Source organism: Artemia franciscana, chromosome 21, assembly GCF_032884065.1.
Source record: "Artemia franciscana chromosome 21, ASM3288406v1, whole genome shotgun sequence".
In the NCBI taxonomy this organism is placed as follows: domain Eukaryota; kingdom Metazoa; phylum Arthropoda; class Branchiopoda; order Anostraca; family Artemiidae; genus Artemia; species Artemia franciscana.
The window spans coordinates 15400323-15423602 of NC_088883.1; the positions used below are offsets into that span (position 1 = coordinate 15400323).

Here is a 23280-nt window from a genome sequence, read left to right on the forward strand (position 1 = left end):
CCAGTTAAGAACTTTGGACCATAATTACTGCAATGGCGCCATTTTATGCTTGCAAACTCTTCCACTTAAGAAGTGGTCCTACAAGTGTTGTTTTTAATTCTATATGGCACTTATGGATGGTAAAACTGATAAAAAGCACGTAGATATGAGCAACAGGTTTAAAATGAGCCTATCCGGGGTATACTTTAAAAAATGAGTGCATCACATTTGCAAAAATAGAAGATTATCTTAAAAGTAATCATAAGGTGGGACAAACCATAATGAAGAAAAAATCCAAGCTGGAATCGAACGTATTATAACCTAACTTGAAGTCCAGTTCTGTATTAACAAAACTACGCATCTAATAATGTAATTTAACATATTGGTATTTGCAGGACTTCAATTGGGTAGCTTATTAAGGGGGCCTGGAGGAGGAATTTGCGGGAGGTCTTCTTGTAAAATATTGGACCATAATTATTATAATGATACTGTTTTATACTTCCAAGATCTTCCACTTAAGAAGTGGCACCAAAAGCGTTTTTTCAGTTTTATATCTCACTTAAAGGATGGTAGAATTAATAAAAAGCATCACTCTAATTAACATCACTCTAAAAAATTCTGGTAGCCCACTAGCCCAAGCTTTTCCACTTGAGGCATAGCACCAAAAGTGTCGTTTTTAGTGCCATTTGAACTTGTAGATAGTGGAATCTATAGGAAGAACGTAAATATGAGCAATATGTTTTATATGAGCTATCAAAACTCTATCTAAGATGTTCTGGTAGCCCGCTAGAGAAACGGCATAAAAAGTGCCTTTTTTCGCGCCATATGGCACTGGCACATGGCGGAATTTATATAAACCACGTACACATCAGAAATAATTTTTGAACGATCTCTTAAGCATCTCTCTATGATGTTCTAGCAACCCGCTTGGTCTGAAAAAAAGAAGAAAAAGGGACAGTTTTAATGTTCTTTAACTTTTAATTACTATGGGCTGTGGTTCCCTCTTTACTAGGTTGCAGCTAATGCTTCAACCATGACAAAGAGTTCATTGGTAATTCTCCCCAGAAACTAGTTAACATTAAAATCTGTGAATCTAATAGATGGTAGAATGTGTAAAAACCTAGTAAATATAAGCAATAGCTTTTAATTAGGCCATTAAACATCTATCTACGATGGTGTGGTAGCCTGCTAATGTTTCAGTAGCTTACTGATGAGCAGACGATTTATGAAATTTACTAAGAGGACTAGGAGGGGGAACATACGGCAGGGGTTCTTGTAAACCTCCGATTAAGAGTTCTGGAAGATAACTATTACAATAATAACTGTTTTGTACTTCAGAGCTTTTCCACTTAGGAAGTTGCACCAGAAGTGTCGTTTTTAGTGTTATATCACAATTACGAATGGACGAATTGAAAAATAAAGCCCGTAGACATGAGCAATAGCTTTTAAATGAGTCATTAAACTTAACTTCTTATAAGTTCTGCTAGCCCAAAAGCCGCAACTTTTCCACTTGAGACATGGCATCAAAAATGTCATTCTTAGTGCCGTTTGAAACTTGCAAATGGTGGAATTTATAGGAGGAACGTATATACAAGCAATTGCTTTTATATGAGCTAAAAAAAAAAAATCTGTCTACGATATTCTGGTAGCCTGCCAGTGTCATCCCTTGAGAAATGACACAAAAAGTACCATTTTAATGCCATTAGGCACTTGCAGATGGCAGAATTGATAAGAAGTACGTATATATGAGAAATAGCTTTTGAATGAGCCATTAAATATCTCTCTATGTTCTGGTTAACCAGTAGGCCGGAAAAAAAAAGGAAGAGCTATGAGCTCATATGACATGAGCTCTGGCAAAATTTTAAGAATCAACAGATTAATTTAAAAGGAAAATCAGAGGCTTAATACCGGTTGGGATTTAAAATAAGAGCTTTGAGACGCGAGGTCCTTCAAACATCAAAATACATTAAGATCCGATCACCCACTCGTAAGTTAAAAATACCTCATTTTCTCTAATTTTTCCTCTCCCTTCAGCCCCCAGATGGTCGAATCGGGGAAAACGACTTTATCAAGTCAATTTGTGCAGGTCCCTGACACTCCACCAATTTTCATCGTCCTAGCACGTCAAGAAGCATCGAACTCACCAAATCACAGGACCCCTCCTAACTCCCCCAACGAGAGCGGATCCAAGCCGGTTACGTCAATAACCTATCTACGACATTTGCTTATTCTACCCTCCTAATGGTTTTTACCAATTTTGGAGAAACTGAATTTCAGCTGGGGGGATGAACTGCGGTCTGGGGGCTAGCTCAGATCTAGGAGGGGTATCCACCCCCCCCCCTGCTTCATAGCAAATTAAGCTCCTGGTTTCAAAATTTCAAATGAGGTTGCAAGATCACATTTTTTTTCGTTTTTTTGCAAGGAATTCTTTTTGATGCTCAACCATATTCAATAGGGCATAATTATTAAGCTTATTCAATTAGTTCAATTTGTTGTTCAATTATTGTATCAGATTAACGACGCTTCTTGACTACTAAGGTCCTTGCGTCGGTCCTGCAGTGCATTGCTGCAGCATGATTCGATCTCTGGGTCCCGTATTACCAAGCTAAGGTCAAACCCACTGCGTCAGCGCAGGACTCTTGTTCAATTATGTCGGTGGAGTTGACAAACTTGAGCCTTTTCCTTCCACATAATTATTGATAGTACAAAACAGCCCTCAAAAAGATATACACAATAAAAACAGAAATAGAATATGAATAAAAACCAGTTTATGATTATAAACATTTCCTTTGACGAGACCGGAAATTTGAATAGCGCTTGACGGGTTTTCCCATGATATTAGACAAATAAAATCAGACATTTGTCCGAACTATTTTGAATAAAAATAGTTTCACGCTACATAATGAGCTATGGTATTAAACTCTCACAATTAACATAAAAACCGCAAATCCTAAATTAACAATTTTGTCCAGATCACACAAATCAACAGTCAACTTTCTATTTTCACAATTTTATCATCCAGTACCAAAAAAAAGCCCAAATAATGGATGCTGCACGTTTTCGCCAGGGAAAATCCTCCCCCCGCCAGAAAATCTCTTCACCTGTGGAAAATTCTGGCACGTGCCAAATTAATCAGACCACAGACAAAGAATTAAATATGACCGATAAAAATAATGAAGAAAAGAAGAAATTTTGGAATATTCTACCTGTATTCCAAAAATAGGCGGAATGTATGGTGTAGAATATCCTAAAGTATCTACGTTTACATTTTTATTTGTTTTAATTCTCTTTTCGTGTTTTGGGGGTTTGAATTATCATAGCAGTTTGAATAAAGGTTAAAGAAAATAATCTCAAAATTTGAAAGTATTTGCAATTGTAGAAGAGGTGCCCAATGATGTAAGCGCATAAAGATACGAGACTGGGACTAAGAAATGTAAGCAATTGCTTCCCATGAACTTAGTCTGGTACCGACCAGGCGTCACTAGCCAAAATGTTTGAGTGGGGGGAATGGGTTAGAGCAACGGGCTGTTCATTTGAACAGACTTATTTTGGTGATTCTGCAGTTAATTTTACGCAACACAAAGGAAACGTCAACCTAGTAGCAACAAAATAGAACCTCAAGAAACGTCAACCTAGTAGCAACAAAATAGAACCTCAAGAAACGTCAACCTAGTAGCAACAAAATAGAACCTCAAGAAACGTCAACCTAGTAGCAACAAAATAGAACCTCAAGAAACGTCAACCTAGTAGCAACAAAATAGAACCTCAAGAAACGTCAACCTAGTAGCAACAAAATAGTTGCTACTAGCAACAATGAGGTTGCTAGTAGCAACCTCAGGAAGCGTCAACCTAGTAGCAACAAAATAGAACCTAGTAGCAACAAAATAGTTGCTACTAGCAACAATGAGGTTGCTAGTAGCAACCTCAGGAAACGTCAACCTAGTAGCAAAAAAATAGAACCTAGTAGCAACAAAATAGATGCGTAATAAATCTAGAAAATAAATGCACAAAATTTTCCCAAAAAACCTTTCAGGCTCAGTCAGAGCTTGAATCTCCATCGTCATTCCCCATTTCGGTTTTTCAAGAGTTTCCTTATGAGGATCGTCATGATTTTAGACTTAATTATAATGGGTCTATGTTTAAGTTTTTTTTACGTTAGTCTAATGTAAAAGTACTCGTTCCAATGAAAACGGTTGAAATGATAACTTGAACTAGCAAAACTTGATCACTTAACATTGAAAATTACACGTGTAGTGTTAAGGCTGCTTCAGGGGAAATCAGTACAGGGTTCATAGGAATGAAATCGCAATTGTACGCCGAAGCGCCGACCGTAGTGGGCCGTATTTGCAAGCCGATGGCCAAATTTTCTCTTGAAGGCCCAAGCGAGCAGAAAACTGCAAAAAATCGGTTCTTTTGCCGTTGTTTTTTATGTATACCGCTCTGCACACTCTTCCTACCCCTCCAATCTGTTCAAAGCTTCACTCTCTATCCCCTCCCATGAAGTTCCAATTTTCTTTAAATCCTTCCTAAAATGACCCGTTCAAACCCCATTTGGGAACGAGCTGTTTTTCGTATGGCCAACAGATAGATGGCTGAAAACCCCAATCTTTGGCAATCTGTTATCCTTCATATATAGAACATGACGTATCTATCTTTGATTTTCTTTTCTCAAGCCCTAGAAAGCGAGACAGAACTATACTTTTCGTTTAGTTATTTTTGGCAGTTTTTCTTCGTTCAGCCATTTATGACACGTACGATATGTCACTCATTATTCCCTATAAGTTTCAACTAAATACCTTTTGTCATTCCTGCGCTATTGCAAATACACAATTTTGAAAGCTGGAAGCATATAGCGTCTTTATTTAGTTCAACATCCTCCCAAAGTCTCCACACAGTCTCAACGTAGTATCCTTAACGGTTCCTGGGATGTTAGGAATACACCATTTTCAAAACCTAGATGCACAAACGGTCTTTTAATTCAGTCCAGCACCCCCTCATCACTAGCTACCAGAATGTTAATCAAATTTATCAGAAGTTTCAGCTAAGCGCATATTGTAGGTATGTTTTTTAAAAACTTGGATACTATAGTACCTTAGCGTTTAACTTAGTTCAGTGTGAAACCATCAGAAATCGACCTAAAGCTTAAGTTAGGGACTACGAAAGTATTTTCATTCTCATACCTTTGCTCAATGCTGATTTATAAGGTTTTAAAGATTTGAAAATGTTTTTCAAAAATTTGCAAGAACCCTGATATGGCGTAAAATCTAGCTGAGTTGGGAGGGGGTGCTATAATTGATTTCACCCTGGACACCACGAACCCTAGGAACGGCTCTGCATCTATGCAATATTCCAAGCCCTAGAAATAGGGCAAGGTGAGAGACAGTAGCTTGATAACATCTTTCTGGGTTATATTTAAGGCCTTGGATCCATTCCTGAAACTGTCATTCACTCAAGTCGGTGACTATACAAAAGAGAAAAAAGCCCTTCAACTAGACATTTACCTCGAGATATTGCAGATATACCATTTTAACAACCTGGATGGACTTAACGCCTTTTCATGAATTCCCTCAACACTCCCCGGAAGTTTCAACTTAATATCCAGAGTCGTCCCTCGAATATTGCAGATACACTCCTTTGATAACTTGGATACACATAGTGTCTTTTCATTTAGGTCAACATCCCCTCAACATTCCCCTGAAGTTTCAACTTAATAACCTTTGCCTTTCCGGATACCCAGGAGCGGAAATTCTTCCTTTTCCATTCTATTTATAAACAATGAGCAACTTGCATAATTTTCGACCCTTGCCCCAGGGGCTGGGGGTCATGCCATCGCCAGAGGCCCATTTACTGGAACTTTAAACTATTTTGGCAAAAAGGGCTGTCTTAAATTTTTGATTCAATGTCTTCGGCGATTGAGAGGGGTCGGGTACCTATAAAGAGCGTTGGAGGGGGCTGGTTGCCCTCCAATCATTTTTTACTCTTAAAAAGGGCACTAGATAGAGCTTTGAATTCCCAATCAGAATGAGTCCCTTCCACAAAACTTCACTGAAGCTTCCTTCCTGTAGTCTCCTCCCCAGCCCTTTGCGAAAATCTTTTCAAAAAATATCCTTGGAAGATATAACCTCTGTGTATCTATGATTCTAGTTATACTATAACCTAAGTTCCTGGATGGCAATTATATTAAAATCTACGCTCCTTGTTACACATGAATCGTCATATTCTATGTGCTAGTATTATCGCTTATTTTTTTTTTCCTTGTTCTTTCTTCCTAAAAGTTGATTTGATGGTACCAACATAAATGGGAAAATCAGTTTTGCGTGAAACGTTTCCCATTTGAAAAACTGTTCTCTTAGAACAAGTATGTGCAGGGCCACCGAGAGCCATGACTGGGTCCCAGGGACAACTTATTCATACTTTCATCTTCCTCCACTCTTTTTGCAATTAAGCATCCAACGCAAACATCTAAATTAAAAAATTCGTCTCATCCTTCATTCGACGGCTCTGAGAAAATGTCAACCATTTTGCAACTAGATTACAAATGATTGATTGGCATTATGCCAATCCAAGAAATAGCCATACCTGTTGATAACAAAAAGTATTACATATGCCCTTTGACTCTCCGGATGGGGATCCCTCTTGCATGCCAAAAAAATACTGGAACTACGCCCCTGCTTTTAAATAAAATGCGTTCTTCTCCTTAAGTTTGACCTTCACTAGCTTTTTGTAAACGAACATGCTCCATATTAGACTATTACAGCATTTGGCCTAAGTCTTCAAAAAGGAATTATTGGTGATGAACATGATTGTCATTTAAAAAATGGACTAGTGAAAAAACCTGCGTTTTTTACAAGAAAAGACATGAAAACTCAGCTTAAGAAATTTTCACTAATAGGATTTTTTGGTAGGGTTCCAGTCGAGGGGCTTCAAGCTCTGTTAGAAGCAATGTGAAAAAAAACTTTAAGCAAAGGAATTCAGGGTCCCAAATATACCCTGGGGAGATATCATCAAGCCACTATCATTATGCTTTCCATATTTCAAGGCTTAGAAGATCGCATGTATGACAAGTTTATCACCTATCAAAAATTTGACAAAAAAAAGAAAAAGATTATACTTAATTTGGGCTTTCACTCTCTTTTGCATTGGCTCTAGTTTTTTTTTAAATACACCACCATAATTTTAACAGGATTTTAAGAAATACTAAGGTTGGCCCCCAAATTTCACAAATAGATTCACTAATATAAAAGTGACTTCCTTGTGCTTCCGTTGAACAGTAGACCTATTTCTCATTGTTTCACATTCATAACAAAAAGATAGTAAAGAGTCATCAAAGGTCAGTGCCCTTTAGAGGGGGAAGAGGCTGAGGTAGATTCTTCAAAGTACCCTTCCAGGAGGGTAGATTTGCAGTTTACCCCGTAATTTAGCTAGGATAAAAGTAAATATATCACTTGATGCCCTGAGTTTTGAGTTATTAAAGGGGCCCCAAATGTATCTTATTTATGTTACCACACAAACAAGTTATCAACACTATCAAAAGTTAGGAAAGGTGGTTAAAAAAACCATTAGCTTAGAAATAAATTATTCAAAAGTAATGTACTCCAAACACACTTGTTTATAACAAAACAATTCCACATTCAATAGGCAATTCTAATCCAAAACACTCTTATAGCGTTTGTATTTTATGGGTATTTTCCCTGCAATAAACTATGCCCTTTCATAACAATACCGATGAATTTGTCGAAGACTGTCTGGATTTCAGCTGACATGGAGTTTACTTTTCAATCCCAAGCAATGACAAAGACAAAGCTATATTTCGAGGTTTTATTGACATATTCCTCATAAAAATTTTTTTACATATCCTCTAACATGTCCCCGTAAACTTATTGAAAACAACGACCTAGGAAACATATCTGGCTTGAATCTATGTCGTCAAGTTATTACATGGTTATTGTATTGCTATGTGTTAGATTGCAAAAATTAACTATGACAGATTACAAACTCCTCCTGAATGAGTAGATTTATCACTGATAACAAATTAATTTTATCCAGGGACGATTCTTCTGAAATTCCATGGAATATTTCACTTTAATTAGTCGGATGGGGTATAAAATTATTGGGCTAGGCCATTGTGGTTCTGTGTAGGCTTTGAACACCATACTATACGATACGAATGTTTTATGTCAAATAACATGAGTTAAATGAGATACAAAATATAATTTAATTATTCACACTTCCTTGTCACTTATTTATTCAAATGAGACACAAAATATTGTCGAAAAGACAATCTTTATCGGTCGGCAGCCGCAGGCTTACAAGTCTCTAGTTTCTTCAGGTGCCTTGTATTATACCCTGTTCAGGCGGGTTCAGGGAGCAAGCCTCGATGCTTGCTCGACTCCGAAAGCTTCTGTCCAAAGGCCATTGTAAGCTAGTGTCACCTGGCATCAAGTCTTTCTATGCTATGGATTTTAAGGCTGTCATCATAATTCGTGAGTTCCGTACATAATATCACACGAGTAGCTCATTTATGCACATTCTCAAGGTCATTTCTTTGCTTTTTACTTAGCCCCGGATGCCACAAAGGAAAAGCATACTCTAAAATACTCAGAATGCACAGTTTACAAAAATTCAACAGTGAAAAACGACTAAAACCGAATTGACAAATTGTAACTAGATTACGCAACGCTACATTCGCCTTCTCAGTACTATTATTTACATGAAGCATCCATGGCATCTTTGAGCTAAAAGTCACACCTAAAATCGTCGCACTATTTGCAATTGGCACATTTATATCACTTTGACTAGGAACTTTTTTTAAAAAAAAAACAAGACTCTCATAACTGCTGACTTTTACCTATTAATTCAAAGCAGTTTTTCTTCGCAGTCAGCCTCCAAACGGCAAATTAAGCCATCCGTACTAATCATGGATCCTAGCTTCTAAAGTACCAGCAATGATAAATCATCTGCAAACTTGGCACTATGAATCTTCGGTGAGTCACTCAACTTCCAGTGTTTATTCAGAAAGAAGGCAAGGGGGGTCATCGGTAGTTTTTTAGCTCATTCAACCACTTATGTAACAAAAAAAACGAAAAGTGTCAGGGTCAAATATTTTGAAAAATAGTAGTTAGAGGGTCTGAATGGTTAACATTTGCTAGGAAAACTATAGTTGCACTACTTTCATAATCTATCTTTTCTTATGTGCAGCTAATGATGGTCTTTTAAATTTTTAGCAGGAAATATAGCACTCCTTCTTGTCCAAAAGTTTTTTTTACCAAGAAGTACTTTTATTCCTACCTTTTCTAGGAAGTCTAAATGAGTAGCCACAAGAAACTAACACAGGAAGAAGTCATGGTGCTCCTTGAAACGAAAGAAGTTCGATTAGATCTAATAAATGAAGATGAAGTTCGCGATAACGACCCTAAATTTCAGGTTGAAGAGGACGTCAAAGAAGATGTTATTGAAGGTGAAAATAAAAAAAAGGTCTAGGCAGATATACATTTATAAAAAAAGAAAACAAATACTATTCGCCTTTCGCCTGCCAAGAAAGACAATAATCTTGGAAGGGCAAGCGACCTTGATTACATTCAATGAAGATGATATTCCTCTTGCAAGGCAGCGGAAGAAGCTCGTGGTTATGTTTGTTGGTAAACACTGCAGAATCAAACAGTTCAAGCAGCCACCACCTGCTTTACAAACTCGCTCTTCCAAAGTAATATCACAACTACATGGTGTTAAAGGCTACCCATGATAGTGGGCTCTCTCAGCAAGAACATGCAAGGGCTCCCAGAAATGTTTCTTCCACACACTGATTCTGAACCTGGCTCCTCGGTCTTTGGTTTTGCTACGAAGAACACTATAGTACTGTATGTACCTGAGAAAAACAAAAAAGTAATTTTGATCTCTTTAATGCTCAACACAAACGTGAAAGATGCAATTTAAGGCAAGCCAGAAATAGTCAAGTTTACAACGTAAATAAATCTGGCATTGACAGGTTAGATCAGATATATGCCAACTGAACAACCAGGTTTCACTGTCAGCACCTGGTCACTTGCAATCTTCTTTGCAATACTAGATATTGCTAGCGTAGATACAGGAGAACTTGTCAGCACAACAAGAAGCCAAAAAAAATATTTCAGCACCGACAAATCCTCACACAGTTGGGACTATCCCTTAGGAGCCTAATTTGACAGATAGAGCATAAATCAACTTCCTTCCTCAAGAACTTCAAAAGCTAGTGTCAAATATTGCTAGAACTGAGTCTATAAATAGCTCAGACAATCAAGTTTTATGTTCTGGCCACAAAAATATGCAATACATTCTCTGTCCTCTTTCGCTTGACCAGAAGATGGCCAGGATCCGTGCGTCTGTAAAAAGGGGTACTGCAAAGACCACATCAACGAACTGTACCCAGAATATGTTTAGAGGGTAGACTATATTTTTATGTTAAACCTATTCTACTTGGTTCCATTTGCTTAAGTTAAATTACACGTTCCTATCTGAAATATTTTTTTATTTACAAGCGTTTTAGTTATGGGGTAGATATTTACTCTACTCGAACACCTATGAGAAAAAAAAAAACACTCGACCAGTTAAGGGTTAAGTTCTGTAGCTTCACAAGAAATAGATCAATAACAGCTAAACCTGCAAAAATCTTAGGAACAGCAGAGGTGAAGACGCTAATCTTACAAGATTGTGTTGTTAAAAATTAACACACAGATCAAACTCTGTAAGTGTAAGTTTTTAGACACTTCAGTAAGTAAATTATTAGAAATATCCAGGTAATCTAGCACTTGCTTTGAAGTAAAGCATTTTCTGTAATGAAAAACATAGCTCTGTCTTTGTCATTGCTAGGGAATGAAAAGTAAACTCCGTGACGGATCAAATTCAGGATTTGCCAGAAACTGTCTGGCAGTTTCTGGCAAATTCAGCGCTATTACTATTCGACAGCAAAGTTTATTGCAGAGAAAAAAGAAAACGAATCTTTCAATATAGAGGCTACAAAAACGTTTTGAATTAAGACTTGCTTATTGAATGTGGAATTGTTTTGTTACAAATAGGTGTATTTTGAGTAGACTATATTACTTTCGAATAATTTATTTATAAACAAATGGAATGTTTTTAACCCATTTTCAAAACCTTTGCTAGTGTTGATAATTTTTTGTGAGGTAACAAAAAAGGCATCAACTGATAGTTTCACTTTCATTCTAGCTAAATTATGTTGTAAACTGCACGTTTACCCCCAGGAGATCATTGAGGCTCTATATTAATTCCTGAGTCTCATCCACCTAGTTCAACCCCCCCCCCCATGGACTAAAGCCCCCCCATCCACTCTAGAATGTAATAAATTTTTATTTCTAGTCTAGTAGTTTTGAGACTAGTTCTCTAATTATAATTCACCACATCCCAGTTCTATAGCAACCCAGGTCATAGCCTATCATTTCAGTAAACGTTTAGCAGTCCAGATTTCTGACCTACGAATAAAGTGAATATACCACTCGATGACTTTTTTATGCTGTTTCTGAATATAATAATCGCTTTTATTTCAATTCAATTTTGACACAAACTAACCTAACCTACCCAGAAATACAGTCCTATTATATATTTCCCGTGTGTTTTTTATTCTCGATTTTGTCATCGTCGATTCAATTTAGGGGTAAACCAGTTTTGACAAGAGTAATGCTAACAATGCTATATAAACCATATCTAAAATAGGCCTGAGAGAAAAAAGTATCATATTTGAGGGTCCGTAGAGGCCTGAATATGGAATTTGCGACAAAAACAACTATTGTATTCAGAAAGAGCATATAAAAGGCATCGAGTGGTATGTTCACTTTATTCGTAGGTCAGAAATGTGGACTCTTCCATATTTACCGTCATGTTTCTTACCGAACCTTAATCTCATTCATTCTGAACAGCAAAAAAGTTAAAAGTTCTACTTACCATCATTATTGAATGCATAATTGAATTTCTAAGAATGACTCCTTACAAAAAGAAAATTAAAATTCACTCCATCACTTCCTATGACATATCATGACGGATATCTTTTGCCGCCATAATTGCCTACGAAACAGAAAGTGTTTCAATTCACTTCACTTCACTAAATTAACTTCACTTTTAGACTGCCAAAAATCTCAGAACCAAATGTTGAAGTTTTATCGTCGTCTTGCATAAATTGCTTGTTACACCTCAGCAACTTCTTTCAATATATTGTTCTCATTATTTTCCTCTTAAATGCTCACTACGCAGTCAAGTAACGAGGGTCTGAAAACGAAAAAAGGCTAAACAAAAATAATATTTGGCAAATGCTCCAATAAATACTGAATTAGAGATAAGTTGCCTAATTAATAGAGAGGAAACTAAAATGAATTTTGAGGGCAAGTCAAGAAAACAATAAGAATTACCCTGAAAATAGATTTTTTTTTCTTGGAAGCGTCATGTTGAGTCTCAATGTTAAATTTCGAATCTTTACTCCGATTATTTTCAACCAATCCACTTTAAAATCTGAATATAAATAAAAAAGGGAACTTTCATGAATTGTCCAACAATGCAAGCCTTGCTTAATGCAGTCAATTACTTTGCAACTAATAACCGGTAGTTACGCAACTACTGTTTCATATTGTAAAGTTATCAAACAGGTATATTTGAGCTTATTCGGAAACCAAAAAGAAACAGAAATAGGCCTTTACCTTCAGCTGAAATGTCATCCACTTGTGGTGGAACCCTGTTTTTAGACACCACCTTTGTCACTGACTAGTCAGGTGATCCTATAAGCTGTCCATTTAACAAAAACATAATAGCTTGTTCCAACACAATATTTCCCAAACCAAGCACAAGAGGAAAAAATGTTTCAAGTTTTATACCAAATAATCTCAACCTGTTAGAAGCGTAAAACTAGAGTGAAAACTAGTAGCGTCGTTTGGAGGGGGGGCAAAGGGATCAAGATTAGACGACAAAGGGGCTCAAGTGGGGGGGGGGGGGTGTGTGTTAAGGGGGTCAAGTGTGTGTGTGGGGGGGGGGGGTAAGTTGCCCTCCAATAATTTGAAGAAAACAATTATTATATAGCCCATACACCTTGACTCTCCGGAAGTGAGCCCCTCTTAACCTCCCACTCAAATAAAAATACTGGAGCTGCCCTAATTGTGAGAACCATTTTGGAGGGTTTGGGCTTTGCAAGGAGGATATTAGAGATTAGAAGAAAACTCAGGGCCTATACGCTAGAAGAAAGGCTGGTACATCCAGTAGCCTACCCACGGTCAATATTTTCATAGGACATAAAGCAGCACTATCAGCAGTGCTGAAGGTGGATGCTTTAAGATCAAATGGGTCGGTATTTTCAATGCACAAGAGGGTTTTGTGGGTATGGAAGATTTTCTTTCTTTGGCTATTGCGCTTCTGGAAGATGCAGCAAGACAGCATAATAGTAAAGATATTGCCTGGCATGTTAAGAAATTGAGAGAAAGTAGTCATTCTGGACTTGTCCAAGTTAGAGATAGTAAAGGGGGCTCAAGTAGTGACAAGGAAAGTTATGAAGAGGGATGGACAAGATATTTTGAGAATGCTTTAAACAGAAATCAAACAGTCCGTGGAACGAATTGTAGTAATGAGCGTACCGGCTCAATAGTAACCGAAACTCTAAAAGACGGAATTTTGATACCAATATGCACATCAAAAGAATCGCATTTTAATGCTGATTTTGAACATATAAGTTTCATCAAGTTTAGTCTTACCCATCAAAAGTGACGAGCCTGAGAAAGTTTGCTTTATTTTAGAAAATAGGGGGAAACGCCCCCTAAAAGTCATAGAATCTTAACGAAAATCACACCGTCAGATTCAGCGTATCAGAGAACCTAACTGTAGAAGTTTCAAGCTCCTATCTACAAAAATATGGAATTTTGTATTTTTTGCCTGAAGTCAGATCACGGATGCGTATTTTTTTTTCAGGGGTGATTGTATCAACCCAGTGGTCATAGAATGTCGCAAGAGGACTCATTCTAACGGAAATCAAAAGTTCTAGTGCCCTTTTTCAGTTACCGAAAAAATTGGAGGCCCCTAGACCCCCTCCGACGCACACGTTTTTCCCAAAGTCACCGGATCAAAATTTTTTATTGTTTATTTTAGTTTTTTTTATTGTTTTAAAAAGTAGAGTTGTAAAAAAGAGTCAAACTTTAGCGTAAAGAGCGGGGTGTTCAGGAGGGGACAAACAGAATAATTTCTGTTCGTTTTAAGTTTTAATATCACTCCTAACTTGCAGTAAAAAAAAACTTGTCTTTTTTTATTTAATATAGCATAGGAAATGACATGGAAAAGAACAAAAAAAAATCAACAATTCGAAAGTGAAGCAAGATTTATTTTACATAGAGGAGTTAGAGACAGCACTAAAAGGATTAAAAAAAGCTTCAGATACTGATAGTGTGTTAAATGAGCTTCTGAAATGTTTTAGATGGGAAGCTAGCGATGAATTACCGAAGGTAACGTATATGATCTTTGCAAAAAGGGAAAAACCTAGTGACTTCAGGAAAACTTTCATTAAGTCCTTTTAAAAGGAAAGGATTTTTTAAATCCTAAATTAATGGCAGGATTTTTTTATTAAAGTCTTTAGATGACTACTGAGTCATCTTTTGAAAGAGTCAACAGAAAACTCTTTGGGATAACTTCCTCAAGATCCTTCCAGGTCGAAGTGCAACGTCATATCAGGTTGTTCTTTCAGTATTCTGTCTATGTTCTTTAAGTGCGGCTTGCCAGCCTCAAGATAACAGGACCAAGCTGTGTGCCTTCGTGTCTGTCTTGTTAGTTGGACAATTTGGAGCACAATATGAGAAAGCTCTAGACAAGCAGGTGAACTTAAGTGAATTTAAGGTGAACTTGCAGAAAACAGTCATTGACGCTACATCAAACCTCTCACTAACAGACTAGAAAGAGTCGTGAGGAACGACTAAACCTACCCCATAAGCCTTTTTTTGGATCTTTGCAAGGGTGCTAGCAACGTTTCCGGAGCATCAGCACACAACGGGCATCCGTACTCGGCAACAGATCTGATGCAAACTTGATGCAAAGTGGGATGGTCAAACTGAATAGAATAGAATATGATTTATTGGCTAAAATAGCACACAAGCTAGCATAAGCACGTCAGAACAATTATAATTACAATGATAAAATAAATGTTAAGGGATAAACATAGTTACAAAGCTAAATCAATTATTAAAATGCGAAACAAAATAGGGAACGAAAGAGTTTTTGTACCTCATTGTCAACATTTGGGGACACAAGTCAAGTTGAGTATTTGGAGCTCTACGAGCATTAAGTCTTGTATTGGGAAGGATTGGGGGGTTTTCTTTGAAGGGGGGAAGAAGACGTCGATGATAGTCAGAACTAAGGCACTTGTGCCCGAAGTTCATGGTAAGGAAGTGACGTCGTGATTCCAATGTAGTGAGTTCAAGTCTAGCCAAACCTTCATCATAAGTAGTATAGGACGTCCCCAGTATAATTTTTATAGCTCTTTTTTGAATGCTTTCAATTTTAGAACATTGGGATTTGGTCAGTCCAGGGTGCCAGACAGGGCAAGCATATTCAAGACAAGGTCTTATATAAGAACAACAAATTATTTTAAGGTTCTGGATTGATATGGAGAACCGTTTAAGAAGGGAGAAAGATCTAAGGAGAAAACCACCTGTTTTAAATAAGTGAAGAGTGAGATTTCCATTTAAGGTCATTGTCCAAGTGCACACCAAGTAGCTTAACCATGTTTAAGTTTGGGATGCAAAGGTAACTATTGATTGGGGGTATATTTTTTAAAAAGGAGAATAGCATTAAACTGCTTTTCGGTATGCTCAGATTGAGTTTAACATTGGCAAGATCATTCTTTAAGTTGTTAATGAGTGAGTCAAGTTTAACGCCCAAAGTGTTTGAGGTTTGACAAAGGTTAAGTAATGTCAAATCATCCGCAAATTTAAAAGTGTTGTCAAAGTTTGGTAAAACATTGTTAAAAACAATTAAGAATGCTAAAGGACCCGATTTAGTCCCTTGGGGTGCTCCACAGGAAATTGAAGTAAAACCAGATGAATCTCCGTTAGGGAGGACTACACATTGCTCACGACCAGATAAAAAACTAGCTACTATACGTAAAACAAAATCTCTGACACCTAAAGCCCTTGCATTATCAATAACTGTCTGATGATCCAAGTTGTCAAAGGCTTTACTAATATCAGCAAAAACAGCCTCAACATAGGAACTACTTAACTCAAGATGTTTGAAAACAGTGTCAAGTATATAACATAAACAATGGGTGGTGCTATGATTCAGCCTAAAGCCAAACTGATTTGGGTTAATTTTATCTTGAATATCATCAAAGAGGAAATTGTAAATAAAACTTTCAAAAATTTTAGAGAAAATAGAGGTTTTTGATATTGGTCTTAAGTCAGAGGGGACTTTTGGGGTCTTGTTTTTTGGTATAGGTGATATAATAGCTCGTTTAAAACACACCGGAAAAATACCATCTACAAGACATTGGTTAAAAATTGCAGTTAGAGGTACACTTAAATAATGGGCACATTTCACAATCAATTTGGTAGGGATATCACCTGGGTAAACTGACTTATTTGTATCAAGATTTTCGAGTTTAAGCTGGGTCTGATGTATTCTAATCACAGGAATGTCACTCACTGCACTGTTGGCCGGCATATTTTGGAGTGGCGGGTGAGTTTTACAAGTTGAAGTAAAATAATCGTTTATGATGTCTGCACTCACTGGGTTGCCATTACTATCCAGTAAGAGAAACTTAGAAGAGACCTTTCGCATGAGATCTTGGATACATTTGTGGAAATTCTTAGGGTTCGAATACAGTAACTTATTGAGCACGTGAGCACCATGCTCTTTTCTTGCTTTACGAATTTCACTAATAATAATGGTTCGAAGTTTTCGAGATTCCTGGAAAAATCCTTCCTTAAAGAGTCTATCACGTTCATTTATTAGGCACAAATTTTTGTTATTTATCCATGGTTTACAATTGGATTTGTAACTGACTTTTTTCACTGGAAAGGTGTCACAGTATAACTGGAAAAGTTCAGCTGAAAACTTAGAAGCCATTTCATCACCATTGGTAAGACATAGGATATTGGCCCAGGATTTGGAGCTAAGTTTTACTTTGAAATGGGCAATCTTCTCGTCAGTAATGGGTCTATCTGAATAACTGATCAATGGTTTAGGGGGAAAGGATGATAAAGGGGTCCAAAAGATGCATAGATGGTCACTTGCCCCTAATGGAGGGGCTATTTTTGGGGCACAGTAGTAATCTTCAACGTTGGTAAAAATCAAGTCTAGGGTTTTATCACTGCGTGTAGGTGACTTTACTACCTGGTCAAGACTAAGAGCAGCGCTAAACCACTTTTGGTCTAGCTCATTAAAATCACCACATAATGTAATTGCAGCATAGGGGTACTTGTGGCGAATTCTGTCAGTATAAAGTTGCAGATATGCCGTCAGCTCCTTCTTAAATCCACTACGGGGTGGGTAATAAATAATACAAAAGATCATGCAAGATACGTCTTTTGGGAGGTTTTTGGGTCTGGTCCAGAGCCATAAAACTTCAGTTTTGGAGTTGTTCTCTATTTCAGAAAATGATAGAATCCGATTTGGGAGGGTACACTTACAAAAAGGTAGAAGGTTTATGCAGCCAAGGGTTATCCCCACCTTTCTCGCGCGGGAGATTTCCACATGATCGAGGTGATTGTTCCAAGAGAGATCTGTGGACAAGTGAAATCCAAGGAGACAAAGCCAATTGACTCTCTTGATAGCTTTGTCCATGAAGATGATGCTGGGGTTGCATGGTACTTTTGATTGGAGGGTCATCAGCTTTTTTTTTCCATTTATTCAATCTGACCATTCAAGCATCAAACCACTTTTCAATTTCCAAAGATCTGTCTTTAGCGACATGGAGGCGCAGATTGGCTCTTCATGTTTTGCTTGACAAAATGTGTTATGGTGTCATCAGCAAAGTGATACAGAGGGCTCACAAGGTCATCTCCCACGTCATTTACACAAATAAGGAAAAGCGTAGGTCCCAATATACTACCCTTGGGTACGCTGCCTACATTGGATATTTGAGGGAGGTGAACCCGTCAAGAACAACCCCCAGTAAACGATCAGAAAGAAAGCTTCAGTAACATTTAACAGACGCCCTCTGACACAATATGTGTAAAGTTTCGTCAGTAGGCTAGGATGACATGCTCTGTCAAAAGTTTTACCAATGACTAATGACAATAGCCTGCTGTCACATCCTTTCAGCAGAAGTTTGATCCACTCCTGGTTCTAGGCTATTAAGCAGCCAAACGTTGACCGCCTCCAGTGGAATCTACATTGGCAGTCGCCTAAAAGTTCAATAGACTCCAGGTACTGATATAGCGAATGAATTTAAATCATTTCGTATACTTTCCGAGTGCAGGAGGAGACTGACAGGTCTATATGAGCCAATACTCACTGGATTACCTTATGGTTTAGGTACAGGAATGACATGGGCAGACTGACATATGCGTGGAAAGATTCCAGGGAACAAACATAGCAAGAAAAGTGACAACAAAGCTCCAGCCAATTTGGATCTGCAAGTCTTTACCCCAATCTAAAATCAGAATGGAGAAAATTTAAGAGACATTGTGAGCTCATGTTCTCTGGTCCACTAAGTGGAAAATCAGACGCAGTGAAATGCTCATACTTACTGATCTGGACTGGAGAAAAAGGACAGGAAGTGTTCTCCACTTGAACCTTAACTGACGTGGAGGCAAATAAGCCAAAAGTATATCTAGATAAGTTTGAGAATTATATTCAGCCAAGTGCAAACCCCATCTTTGCCAGGTACATCTTTCATCAGAGAAACCAAGCGGATGGAGAGACCATTGAGTCGTATGTCACTCAGTTGAAAGTACTTGCCAAGGATTGTGCATTTGATACCCTAGAAGACCAGCTAGTTTGAGATCAGTCGGTCTTTGGAGTCAAGAATGCAAGAATCCATGAGCGGCTTCTCAGCAAGGGAGCCACACTTACCTTGGGTAGAGCAATTGAGTGCAGTCGAGCTATAGAAACTGTGCAAGAGACCCACTCATGCTTAACGAACGTTAAGGAACGTTAAGCACTCATGCTTAACGAACAGGCGCAGATTCCAATTAAGCAGGAGGTGGAAGTGGTTCAAAGACAGAGAAATTCCCCTGTATGATATTTCTGTGGTGGCCCATACTCAAGAAGCCATAAGTGCCCAGCAAAAGGGAAGCAGGCAGCAAATGCAGGAAGATGAACCATTTTGCCAAAATGTGCAAGAGCAAAGTAGTACATGAACTTGAAACGAGAAGCAAAGCAGAAGATGGGAGGGAATTCATGATTGAGTCCATTTCCACAGAAGAAAAGGTGGAAAAGCCGTATGCTCTGATAAAACTGACAGAAAATGATAGTGAACTGGCGTTCAAGATAGACACTGGTGCTGAGGCCAACATTTTGCCACTCAAAGACTTCAACAAATTGGCAAGAAAGCCAGCGCTGCTGCTGACTGCTGATGTGCTGACCAGCTACATGGGAGAACAACTAAAGGTACTGGGGACAGCCAACCTAAAAGTTCAGTACAAGAACCAAACCCCCCAGACCCATACCTTTCATGTGGTCTGCACAGATAGAGCACCCATCCTCAGCCGCCAGTCCAGCAAACGACTTCAGCTGATCAAGTTTGTCCTCAGTGTCAGCAATCCAGCCCCAATCAGACCAGTCATCCAAAAATTCTTAAACGAATTCAGTGATGTCTTTGAGGGCACAGGGACACTGCCTGGAACCTGCAAGATATATCTGAAAGAGGGTGCAATCCCTACTATACAACCACCGAAACAGGTTCCTTTTGCATTACAAGCTAAGTTCAAAGAGGAGTTAGACAGACTGGAGTCACTTGGAGTCATAGAAAAAGTGACCAAGCCAACACAGTGGGTGAATTCCTTGGTTCTGGTGAGAAAGGCAGATGGGTCACTCAGGATCTGTTTGAACCCTGTTGATTTAAACAGAGCGATTGAGAGACTGCATTACCCTATACCCTTAATTGATGAAGTAGCAGCAAAGTGCAAAGGTGCACTAAACAGTTGACAAAGGGTTCAGCACCACTTTGTCAAGAAGAAAGATAGACAACATGGATTGTTGAATGTCGTTGCTAACAGGATCACTCTTCCACTTCAATTGGACAAACAGCTCTTCATCCAATCAAATCATGCATAAACAAGAAGTATGAACTAAAACACAAATTGACAAATAGTTATTGTGCAACTGGGAGGGACCTGAGTCTTCCATCCAGGCCTAACTAGCAATTAAACAGAAAATAAAGGTCACCAAGGAACATTATCATGATGGAAATACTTGACTTGCTCCAAGTTGTGATTTAAGGTAACTATGAGGTAATATTGTTCAACAGATTTTGGTATTTATTTATGCATATTCTACTCCAACTGTTTTAAAGGTACACTTCTTTTGATTGATAGAAGAGTCAGAAGGTGAATAATTATTTAAGAAAAAATGTTATTGGAAAATGGATGGACACACATACACTCAAATCTACTGGGGAAAAAACTAATTATACTTACAGTTCACTGATATTCAATAAAGATATACTATGTTACTGTATATACTGTCAGCCTTGTCCTTGGCATTTTCTGAAGAAAACAAAACAAGAACAAAATTCTTACTTTAAGGTATGCAAAAAATTTCTATTAACCACCTTTTTGGAGTTGTTTTGACTTTACTCATGATTTGTCCATCAAGTTTTTAAACTACTTAAAATAATATCTTTTTTGGATGGTTCAGTTTTGCACGTCATTGCATTTAAAATCTTTGGTTCACTGAAATATTTCCAGTTTTATTTGTTGTCTATGCAGTTATAGAACAAATATTTGAATTTTTTTCAAATCTTCAAATTTTGAAATTTTCAAATCATATGTGCTCTTTGAGAACCTGTCAGATACCAGACATATTGCTTGCATGATCCCAGGTTTGAATCATTGTGCACCTCTCTGCTTAATAACAAACAGCCTAAAATTGGGCAATCTAGAAGATGGATGGAAAGATTATAGGGAAATAGTTTGTGAAGCAAGAAATGATGTCTTAGGGAGGAAAATTGGAGCACAACTAGATAATAGAGAAAATGCTTTAAGTTTCGTAGAAAAGAGTACAAGGTTTTGAAAGAAGTGTTTGAGTGATACATCACATGAGAAATAAAGGAATGTAATAAAAGTAGGGAAAACATTAAAATCTGAGTTAAGGAGGTGTAAAATCAAGGCAATGGGCAAAATTGCTGAAGAGGTGGAAGATGCAGCCAGATGGCATGACTGTACAATATTGCATTGGCATGTTAAAAAATTTAAAGGGAATAGTCTATCTGGACAGCTCCTACCCTAGTCAAAGACAGGAATGGAGTCTACATTAGTAATGAAGAAAAAGTTAAAGAGGGATGAGTAGAACATTTTGAGAATGAGTTAAACCATTATAAAGTTACTAGAAATAAAACAGAAAAGAATGAAAAAGTTTTGACACTTTGGAAGTGAAGGAAAATTTATTTTGTAAAGGAGAATTAAAGACAGTACTAAAAGGATTGAAAACTACTAATATCCCAGGTGCTGAAAGTATAGTGAATGGCTTTTTAAATATGTTGGCTATTAAGTTAGATATAGATTACTGATGAATATGAATAGGACTTTGAAAAAGGGAAGAAGGCTACCTAGTAAATTTAGGGAAAGTTTAATTAAACCCCTCTAGAAAAAACGTGACAAGAGTGACTGTGGTAGTTATAAAAGCATTAGCTTGGTTTCTGTAGGAAGTCAATTACTTAGTACAACAATATTTTTTAGACTTTGAGATACTGAAGGATATAAAGTTTTAAGAAGTGATTAATGCTATGTACAAGAGCAACATTGCTTCAGTTAGGAAATGAGGTTAGTAACTGATTTTGAATTGAATCAGGAGTTATGCAGGGTTGTACATCAAAACAACAAACACATGAAAGGCTATGGGACAGCATGGAATCAAATGGGAAAGTAAAAATCTCCAATAATGCTGATGGCTTGAATGTCTTAAGCCAAAATCATAGGAACCTGAATGGTTTTTTGAAGGTCTAGAAAGTTTGGGTTTCAAGAATAGGCCTGAAAACAAATATTAAGAAGACTAGAAGTCACTTAGGCTAGGAGTTAAATGACAATGAAGACTGAGCAACTGATAGCTTCATTTACCTGGATAGTAGGCTATTATTAGTAAAGGCTATATTAATAAGGCACTTTAGTAAAGGCAAGGATGTTTGAAAGGCAGATTATTAGCCTAGTAAATTATAAGTAGGTTATACTAACTGACATCAAAATGGTAGGTTGTCAGAAAAACGTGGTCTTATCCTGCTTTCCAGGGCTATAGTGACAGAGAGGTTGAGATGGCTAGGACTAATTCCACAAATGAAGGATGAAAAATTGTCCTTTTTAGACAACTATGTAGGGTCAAATGAGAAGTTGGTCATCCATGAATGAGGTGAAAAGAGGATCCAGAATCTGACCGAGACTGACACTTCTTGGGAGAGTCTAGAGGGAAGTTTAAGTAGATTGGGAATGAGGAGGAGCATGCCAAACTGTCATAACCTCTGACATTTTGAAGCAGCAGTGAGTTGTTAGTAATATTATTCTTTTCAGGGCGTCGTTCAAATGATCCCCTCGTCAAAATGATTACCAGATCTTCTATCAGCCTCTATATTATAGACAATATTCTGACTTACTATCTAAAGCTCGCAGGTTTTGTAGATTTCAAAAACGCGCTTGTTTAGTACAAATTATTTAGCCATCTGAAAAAAGAAGTCGATAGATTTTCGCTCTTTACTCACTTTTTCCGTTCTAAATATTTTATTTACATCCCAGAACTCAGTTGTCGTTCAAACTAACTTGACAAGTTGATAGAAACCAACAAATTTAATGCATAAAATAGTTGCAATTTGACGTACTAGCATTATAACTTGTTTCCCACCTATAGTAATACAAACTACTTATCAATTTGGGTTATTTATTGCCTTCCAAGGAGAATAATCAATTGCTGTGAATGATAAGTTAGTCTGGAGCATACCTCTTTTAGATCCCATTGTGCCAGGATTTATTGGGGGTGCTCCACTGTTCAAGGAAGCACCGGTATGGAGAAATATTTGGTGGTGTTTTGCCGGTCCGTTTTCATTCTGCCTTTGGTTTTTGCAGTGATTTGTTGCTTTCGGTGTGCTATGTAAGCTGACGTATTAAGTTTCTTTGTAAAATCTATGAACATCGAGATCTAACC

At 37.5% G+C, this 23280-nt stretch overlaps 1 protein-coding gene across 2 annotated transcripts in view; it reads right to left on the reverse strand.

Moving 5' to 3' along the window:
- Positions 1–22811, reverse strand: part of LOC136040787 (leishmanolysin-like peptidase) — a gene marked incomplete in the record, with an annotated part of 103841 nt that extends 81030 nt beyond the window's left edge. Inside the window, 2 exon segments of one of the 2 annotated variants that reach the window (XM_065725114.1) lie at positions 11914–12234; positions 22736–22811. In XM_065725114.1, coding sequence (XP_065581186.1) covers positions 11914–11931 — 18 coding nt within the window. 2 annotated transcript variants of the gene reach the window in all.
- Positions 22812–23280: the final 469 nt, after the last annotated feature.